The sequence below is a fragment of the Sabethes cyaneus genome, chromosome 2, assembly GCF_943734655.1.
Source record: "Sabethes cyaneus chromosome 2, idSabCyanKW18_F2, whole genome shotgun sequence".
NCBI lineage: Eukaryota > Metazoa > Arthropoda > Insecta > Diptera > Culicidae > Sabethes > Sabethes cyaneus.
In genome coordinates this window covers 236,553,799-236,563,223 of record NC_071354.1, presented here as the reverse complement: position 1 = coordinate 236,563,223, position 9,425 = coordinate 236,553,799, and the positions used below count along the sequence as shown (strand labels likewise).

The 9,425-nt window shown below is 39.0% G+C and overlaps 1 protein-coding gene across 1 annotated transcript; it reads left to right on the top strand.

Annotated features, from left to right (window-relative positions):
• The first annotated feature begins 1,329 nt into the window (after nucleotides 1-1,329).
• On the top strand, nucleotides 1,330-2,592 carry LOC128736801 (antithrombin-III-like). The gene is made up of 3 exons (XM_053831291.1): nucleotides 1,330-1,396; nucleotides 1,452-2,408; nucleotides 2,465-2,592. Exons 1-3 carry the CDS (start codon nucleotides 1,330-1,332, stop codon nucleotides 2,590-2,592), a joined length of 1,152 nt encoding a protein of 383 aa, XP_053687266.1.
• The last annotated feature ends 6,833 nt before the right edge of the window (nucleotides 2,593-9,425 follow it).

Below are 9,425 nucleotides of genomic sequence, written 5' to 3'. Positions count from 1 at the left end.
AAACGGATTTCGATCATAATATAAAAACTGGAGGAAGGACTAGACGAAATAAGAGCAAACTCGAAATCGAAAAATCGGAAAAAATTGAACAAAATCTGGACCAAAGCAGGGACAAAACTGGGCCAAAAGCAGGACAAATTATATCAAAACGCAACATTGAGACAAAATGAGAACAAAGCTCTGGACAAAATTAGGACGTACTTGGGGGTAAATAAAATAAATAAAAATAACATGAATAAAAATATGATTGAAAATTAGCATAGGACAAAATTTGGTTAAACTTGGACAAAATCAGTACAAAATTGTAACCAAATTAGAACGGAACAGGGACAGAATTGGGATATATTTAGAAGAAGATTAGTAAAAACAGAACGGAATGAGTGAAAAATCAGGAAAATATTTAATAAATTCGACGGGCGAAAGTAAAGAAAATCAGAATCGAATTTTCACAAAATTTGGATAAAGGAAGGTCAAAATTGGGACAAAATTAGGAAAAACTAATACAAAAAATAGCAAAATCGGGATCATATTACGACATTTTTTTGACAAAGCAAGGGTAAAATAGAAACAAATTAGGTATAATAGGTATCTCACCTTTATTAAATTTATATTTTTGGCCTAATATCAAGAACTTTTCAGTTTGCCTGAATCTACTTTTTAAACTAAATTGGAGTAAAATTAGAATGGAATTCTTAAAATACGACAAAGTCAAAACAATTTCAGACAATATCAAGTCAAAATTAGGACTAAAAACTTAGAGGAAAACAAAAACAAACTAAATCACTACAAAATTCGCTCAAAATCTGGATAAAGTTGGAACGAATTTGAGGCACAGGATTGGCGACAATCAGGATAAAATTTTTTATTTTGCATGAAGAGGGTCCACTAATGGCGACATTTCGCATTGTTAACCATAAAATGGGCCGTAACTTGTTGAAAATGTCGATTTTAAGGCATTAATCGTTAAATTCAGCTAAAACTTTATAAACTGAACTGTGTAATATGTTTAGTACTTTCTGTTTCATGTCATATATCCTCGGAAATAAGAATCACAAGCTAATAAGCGCCGAAACTGTACCCGAGGTCCATTAGAGGTAAAGGGTCCACTATAGGTTACTTACCCTAACTTGATAACGATTTGGATCGCAATGCAGGTTATCAGTATAAAAAGTTGAACATGCAAAAACGGCTCGCTTTTACAACAGTTAAGAAAGGTCAAGAAAACTTCGATTTGGTAAACAACCGTGCAACGATTACTATCAAATCATTGCATTCAATTGCTCAACTGCCGACTAGCAGCAGTCTTATTAGCAACCTGTACGTGTAAAAATGCTTTCACTGTTCAAGTTCGTAGTGCTTCTGGTGGTCGCTCGAATTGCTGTCAGTGTTGAGAATGGTTCGTAAAAGAATCAAATATCTACTATAAAATAATCCCTCCTAATATTGTGTAGATTTCAGTGCGGGCAGCTTAGACTTTACGGTGAGATTTTTCAAAAATTTCTACAACCAATCCACTAATGCTGTCGTGTCTCCGCTCTCGGCACGTCTGGCGCTGGCCGCCATCTATCAGGCGGCAGGTTCCCAGTTGGGATCGGAAATTCAGCGTGCACTCGACCTTCCGGTTGACCTGTCGAAAGAAAAAACCGCAAAAACTGTGCGCACTCTGTTGGAGCAGCTGAACAACGAAAACTTGCACGTTTTGTTTAAAATTTTCAAAATTAATGATCCGCTGGAAGCGAACTTCGAGAATGCAGTTCGATCTCTATTCAGTACGGAAGTTGAAACTGTTAACTTCCAGGACACGCTTGCTCTTTCGAAAACAATCAACGAATGGGTTTCGAATTCGACCAATCAAATTATTCGAGATTTCGTAGAGGAGCAATCCCTTGAACCGAACACGGAATTTCTGCTGATCAACGTTGTGGCACTGAAGGCTCAGTGGGCAAGCCGGTTTACTCCGGACGCCACTCGTCGAGTGGTTTTCCATTTCGCCAACGGTGATCGGGAGGTGGACATGATGCATCAGCGGATGATGGTTCCCTACCGGGTAACCGAGTCCTTTCATGCCGCGGAGCTGGCGTACAGTCCGGAGTCGGATCTGTCGATGTGGATTATTATACCGCGTGGTCGCGGTTCCTTAGGGGACTTAGTTCGGATGCTTTCAACGGATATGATTGCTAATATTCGGCAAGGAAGTAAAACGATTTTACTTACGGTGGAATTGCCACGGTTTTCGATTAGGAATGAATTCGACGTGCGAAGTGTGCTGGAAAGGATGGGCCATTCGAGCCTTTTTGAGGTGGCCGATCTGGAAGTTTTCGCCGGAAGGCGATCGGAGATTAGTGAAATCTTTCAAAGTGCCGCCATCGTGGTCGATGAAGAGGGAACGGAAGCGACGGCTGCCACAAGTAGGGGAATTGAAACGTCAGAGGTTATTTCTTATATTTTTTTTGTTTCTTTTTAGGGGTCAACGTAAAATGGCGCAGTTGGGCACGACCCTTCCTTGCTCACAAGCCGTTCATTTTCTTCATCCAACAACGCTCGACAAACGCGATTCTATTCATCGGACAATACTCGAACCATGAGGAATAGTTTTCTCTTTCGGGGAAAATCCCCTACTTACGGTAATGTTTTTTTTGACTACCTTGTAAGTTACAGTCAATGAGTAATGAAAATATACGCGAGATCACAGGTTGAACGACTTTCACCTGGTGCTGTTTTGGTCTGATTCTGTATAGTTTTTGGCGGAAATAATGACTGCAGGGGGAAACTCACAATGAAAGTTGTCCTTTGTTATTCCGCGACCAACTTACTTTCAATTAGAAGGGATGAACCCTTTTCTTCCAGTTGCATACAATTAGAAGTAACACTGAGCGAAACTGCGTCTTAAAATAGTATTTTTCTGAATTCAAATGTGAAAGTAAAACGAACACCGAAAAAATTCGCGTTGCTTCGGCCTTCTGAAAACTCTTTTCCGAAATTCTCCTTTCAAATTTTCCCATAAGAACCGGAACACATGCTGTTTCACGTGTGAAACAAAAGTTCGCCTGCCCTGGGAACAAACAGCGCTTGATGCTATCGCATCGCATCGCATCGCATCGGTCGGGATGAGCACATTAGGGGTAGGGTAGAAGCATTTTTCCCATCGACCCTTCGACGGGTGATGAGCCTGAGTGAGCCGGCCACATGCATTTATCGCCGATCACAGAGGCCAATTACGAGGTTTGCTTATCGCAAGACCGTGTTCATTTTATCAGCGGGAGCTGTCAGTAATCCTTTCGCGCCGCGCCGCGTCGGCATTAGCAGCGGCCGTAGGTGTTGGCAGGTCGAGCGAGGTCTTCTTGGTTCGCTTTCTGATTGTCAGTTTCGATTGCAGCTCGGTGACATATCGGCTACAATCGGCAAACCTCACGCTGGCTGGTGTCCGATTGCCGCGAGAAACGGCATCAAAAATTGCAAACAACTAGGTTATTACAATAAAAGCGAGTATGATCAATTTTTTTAAACCAACGTCAAAATGTCAAAAAATGGGAAGGTTGCATCGGAGACACGGAGCGAATCAAACATTATCAAGCAAACTGTAAAACAAAATTCGAACGGGATAACTGAAGATTAACTTCTAAAAATAAGATCGGAACACAACTTCGGGCAAACCGTTTGATAATTGAAAGCTCATTCTAGAGAGAAAGACAACTTTAATGCATCTTCAATCATTATTTTGTGGCTCTTAAAAGAGCCGATTGGTGGATGATTTATAAAGTTTTTTCTAAGGCATTTACTTAGAGCTTATGTATATATCTAGAACAATCGTGCCCAGACATAAACAAAAGATCATATATCTAGCCTTTCAAAAGAATGTTTTGGTCTAGAAAATCAAGTAATCGCAGGAGGGTGAAATAAGGCGCTGTATCCTTGGCCTATTGCAGTCTATTAATTTCAAGGAATTGATAGAAATTAAGTATTATAGCTGGTTCCACTTGGTTCCCTGGAATACTGTCTTTGCGCCACATGCTGTGCAGTTGGTCTAGTCTTTGACAATAAATATCATAGATTCATTCGATTATAATCGTTATTTTCCATGAAGCTTTCAAGAATTAGCTGCGTTAGTATAAGACTAGAAGATTAGATTAGATCAGATTAAATTAGGAAAATCGAGTAATCATAGGGTGGCAAACCTATCATTATTTATCACAAAAATACCGGATAAATAGGTTGAAAACTGAAAATTTCGGACTGCAATTGAACTTGAAATCCTAGTTGAAATTGGACTTAGAACTAGAAAGAGCTGAAATTGGCCCTTGGAATTAGACATGAAATCGGACTTAAAAGAGAATTTGAAGCTATATTTGAAATTGAGCTTGAAATTTTGCTTGAAACCGTAATTTAATTAGACTTACAAATGGACTTGAAAATCGATTTGAAATTAAAGTTGAAGTTAGACTTGAATTTAAGCACTAAATTGAAATTTAAATTGGAACTGAAATTGTACGCAAATTAAATTCAAATGAACTTGAGAATAAACTAGAAATTGGAATTTAAATTGTGTCAGAAATTGGAATTAAAACCAGAGTTAAACTCTGACATAAAATTGGAATTAAATTAAGCTTAAAACTGAGCATAAAATTGGGCATGTAATTGGACTTGAAATTTTTTCAAGTTTTTTCTTGGATTTTCTTGGACTCTTTTTGCACTCTTCCTGGACTCTTCTTGGATTTTTTTAACTGTTTTTGGAATCTTTTTGACCACTTTTTAAACTCTGCTTGGACTTTTCTTGGTCTCTTTTTGGAACTATATTGGACCCTTCTTGGACTCTTCGTAGACTCTCTTGAGATTTTTCTGGGACTCTTTTTGGACTCCCCTTGAACTCTCTTGTACTCTACTGGAACTCTTCTTGAACTCTACTAGCACTCTTCTTGAGCGCTTCTTGGACTTCTAAGATTTTTCTTGGACTCGTTTTGAGCTCTTCTTAGGTCCATCTTTGACTCTACTTGAACTCTTTTAGGACTCTTTTTAAACTTTTCTTGGACGTTGCTTGAATTCTTTCTGAAGCCTTTTCAAACTTTTCGTAAACTTTTCTAGAACTTCTCTTGTACTTTTGTTAGATTCTAATGGGACTCTTCTGGCCCTCTTCTTGGACTTATTTTAGACCCTTTTTTGGACATTTTTGGATTCTTCTTCGACCTTTCTTTGGCTTCTTGTATTCTTCTGGGACTCTTCTTGAATTCTATTAGTATTCTTCTTGAGCACTTCTTAGACTTCTAGGACTTTTTTGGACTTGTTTTAAGCTGTTCTTGTGTCCATCTAGGCCTTTTTACCTTTGTTATAGTATATAACAAAGGTTTAAAAATTGATCGAAAAACACGAAATTGATCCGAGGCTCGGAGGGCCGAGTCACTTATACCAATCGATAGAGCTCGACGAACTGAGCAATGTCTGTATGTGTGTGTGTGTGTGTGTGTGTGTGTGTGTGTGTGTGTGTGTGTGTGTGTGTGTGTGTGTGTGTGTGTGTGTGTGTGTGTATGTGTGTGTGTGTGTGTGTGTGTGTGTGTGTGTGTGTGTGTGTGTGTGTGCGTGTGTGTGTGTGTGCGTGTGTGTGTGTGTGCGTGTGTGTGTGTGTGCGTGTGTGTGTGTGTGCAGCTCATTTTCTATTGCCTGTTTCTCAGAGATGGCCAAGCCGATTTATGCGCTATTAGTCTCATTTGAAAGGTAATATAGCCGGCTAGATAACTATTGAATTGTTTTTGGATTGGGCTTTTAGTTTGAAAGTTATGAGCAATTGAAGTTACATGTTAAAATTTACAATACTTTATAGCGATTTTAACCAAGATAATTTATCTAGTTTCAATTGTTTTAGTATTAAACGAGAGGTCTTAACACTGCAAATGTATTTGCCAAATTTCATAAGGATTGGTTCTACTGGTCAAAAGATATTTAAAAATGATTGATGAAATTTATTCAAGAAAACCTTAATGACCAAACCTTTAATGGGACCAAACCTCAAAAACAGAATAATATTGTAAAAATGTGTAATTTTTCAACGGGTGTTTCTTTGCAGCCGTTAATTAATAAAATATAGCACATTTTCTTACACTTTTAGGGTGACCGTGAATCCGCTTAAAAGGGTGACAAAAATTTTTGTTTTTTAAGCGCGTCCAAAAAAAAATAGCGTCTTCACAAAAATTGTAGAACACACTAAAATAAGCAACTTTGCTGCATATAGTAACTATCTATCTCTTACTGGTTGCGAAATTTAATGATTTGTTTAAAGAAACCACTTTTAAAGCAGGTAAAGCAAAGCCATGGGTGTAAACTTCCTTCAGAACTTAACCCTTCTTTATCGACAGACTTCGCAGCCGGTTATTAGAGTACAAGAAAATTACGGGGCTAGGGCAAAGATCCTATTAACTCTGTAGCGGCACCGATCAGTCGAGATTCGAACATACGACGACTGGCTTGTTAGGCTAGCATTGTACACCGAAGCTAACAGCCACTTTAAAATCAGCTCTGCTCAAAAATTCTGTACACGATGTTTTCATTGCTTTCCTATGTTCTATAATGTTCTATAAGTTATATAGGTTAAAATACACTCTGAAGCATGTTTATCGCTAGGATGCATTTGGATGATAACTAGCACAGCGTTAACAATTAAGTTCCGAAGACGTGACGATTTCTATATGATCATTTTCAGCTCAAAACGCTAAAAAAGCCATTTTTTACTCGACTATTTTCGATTGGAATTGGAATTTGAATGTGAAAATAGTTTCTTTCTAACCCAAATATTTGACGAGCAACATGTCAAAAGGTCTAATGTGCAAATGAGAGATTCTCTTTGCGTCTCCTCTCTTATGCTTATTACGGTGGCATAAATGCACTTGAATGCTTCTATTTTGCATGAAACGGTTGCTGGTGTTATTGGAAAGCTAATCCTTTCGAAAAATTGGGTTGAAATGCATTTATGCCGCCGTAACAAGCATAAGAGAGGAAACGCAAAGAGATTAGAGTTGAGAGATTATTTGCACATTGGACCTTTTGACATGTTGGTCAAGATTACAGATGTTTATCTGTATGTAAAAAATAAAAAGGTTTGACAAAACGGGTCTTTTCTTTTTAAAAGGAGGTACTACCACCATTTTTCTACCATGATTTTTGCTTTCTGACCTAAAATAAACAATCTGACAAAATTTGGTTCTAATCCGTGAAGGTCGATTACACGGTTATCAGATACTTCGCATGTGTTGACTCTAATAGATACTTTTTACATTTCACATCTGAATCACTTGAGAACGGCTGGGCCTAAGAAAAAGTTTATATAAGAATTTAGTTCAAAGTGATGCGTATAGAATTTGACTCTATCAGTTTTATGAAAATCACAAATTCAAATACAAATCAAAAATAATATTTGAGCTGGAAATGCCCATATCAAATGACATATAAGCTGGTATAACAAAGGTTCCTTTCACCACTAGATGGATTAAATCGGGTTTTTTGAACTCTTCTTGGATCCTTCTTCAACTTTTCTTGGACTTTCCACGGACTCTTTTTGGACTCTTTTTCGACTCTTCTTCAACTTTTCCTTGACGTTTCTTCCTGGATTTTCTAGAAGACTTTTCTGGTACTTATCCTGGACTCTTCTTGGACTCTTATTGGACTATCCTTGGATTCTTTTGTACTTTGATGAAAGTATAGTACTTGGTACTATACTTTCATCAAACTTATTTGCTACGGTTCTATACATGATTGAATCTTGACTGAGAGAGACTAGGAGATACTGTCGTCCAGTCCTGGGAAGAAAGGTATTCATCAACTGCCTCAAATTGACCAAACCTCGTAATTTTAGTCGTGACCTTGAAATGCGGCCAGGCATATATTATTATTTTTTGAAACGATGGTTCTACAATTGATGAAGGGACGGTAAGGGAAAGTAATAAAGACGGATTTTTTTTGGGAAATGAGGGGAAAGAGTGGAAAGGAAGGGGGGATGGTAATAGGTAGCTACGCTTAACAAGTTATCGTTGTGACTCCTACCTTTTGTCCAATGCTGGAAGGTGCATGTGTCGTACCAAGCTATAATCTGAGATTATAACCGGATTTGAACCCACAACACCCGCCAGGGCAAAAATAGCTCAACCCATGTCGCTACGTGGGGTTGTGCAGACTCCTTTAGTGCAGCGCCTCTGTGGTTCATAGGTACACGGGTACCAACGAGCCACATGCCTTGGCGGGTGTTGTGGGTTCAAATCCGGTTATAAATCTCAGATTATAATTATAGCTTGGTTCGACCCATGCACCTTCCAGCATTGGACAAAAGTTGGGATTCACAACGACAACTTGTTAAGCGTAGCTACCTATTACCCCCCCCCCCCCCCTTCCTTTCCACTCTTTTCCCTCCATTCCCAAAAAAATCCTTCATTACTTTCCCTTACCGTCCCTTCAACAATTGTAGAACCATCGTTTCAAAAAAATTTAACTGCCTCAAAGTTTATTCGATGATTATTGAGAGGTACCATTCCGACATTTGTAGCAGGAGCGTCAGCGGGATGTACCATTAGGGGCAAAAATAAATCCTGTGGAGGATGGTGAGGATTAACGGGAAGCACTGGAGATATTTCGCGAATCACTGAGATCTCTTGATCAGGCAAGCAGTAAACGAGGTCGAGTGTTCGTCCAAGGTAATTACTCAGTGGATTTACTTGTTTTGAGTTTAGGAATTCGAATCCATCAACCACAGTAATCACCGCAAATCAGAATTCTGTGGTCAGAAGCCTCTTTCTCACGGAACTCACGGATCGAGAGGATATGCTCGTCTATGACCCTGACTGCCTTGCTTCTATCGGGAAGGATGTAAACTGCTTCAAGCCAAAACTTCGTGCCTCCGATAACAGCAGAAACGCAGACTTGTTCGAGACAACTTCCATGGTTTGAATCGACCATCGAACTAGTAAACTCTTGAGCAACGGCATCGGTGGATCAATACGCCACCAAAAGAGCTTTTGTGACTATTCTTCGAGCTACGATCACATAGATGATCGCCGAAGGCGGATCCAAACAGCTGAAGGGAATTGATGCAGCCCTCTAATCCGGTTTCAGTCAACATGATTAGATTATTAGATGCAAGGAACAGGTCGTCTACTTTAGTCCACGTCAAACTTGTGTGCATTTGTACAGTTTGACAATGTCAAAAATTGGCAGAGCTGCCAGATTCCAAAATTTTAGAGATTGGAAGTGTCACTTGAGTGCCACAGTATGCTACAAATTGTGTAATGAATGTACCACAATTGTGATCAACAAGCTGAACTATGAAGTCATCGTTCCCTAGACGTTGCCTAGCACAATGTTCTCAGCGACTTTCCCTTTGGACAGACTATACCTTCCATTCACTACTCCTCCCAAATCCTTCAAATTATCTAGTGAAGTGCCGTTGCTAG

Excerpts from the sequence above, each read along its gene's own strand:
- LOC128736801 (XM_053831291.1), top strand. The coding sequence starts at position 1,330 with ATGCTTTCACTGTTCAAGTTCGTAGTGCTTCTGGTGGTCGCTCGAATT. Across the intron at positions 1,397-1,451 it reads TGCTGTCAGTGTTGAGAATG|ATTTCAGTGCGGGCAGCTTA; the intron begins GTTCGTAAAAGA and ends AATATTGTGTAG. Across the intron at positions 2,409-2,464 it reads GGAAGCGACGGCTGCCACAA|GGGTCAACGTAAAATGGCGC; the intron begins GTAGGGGAATTG and ends GTTTCTTTTTAG.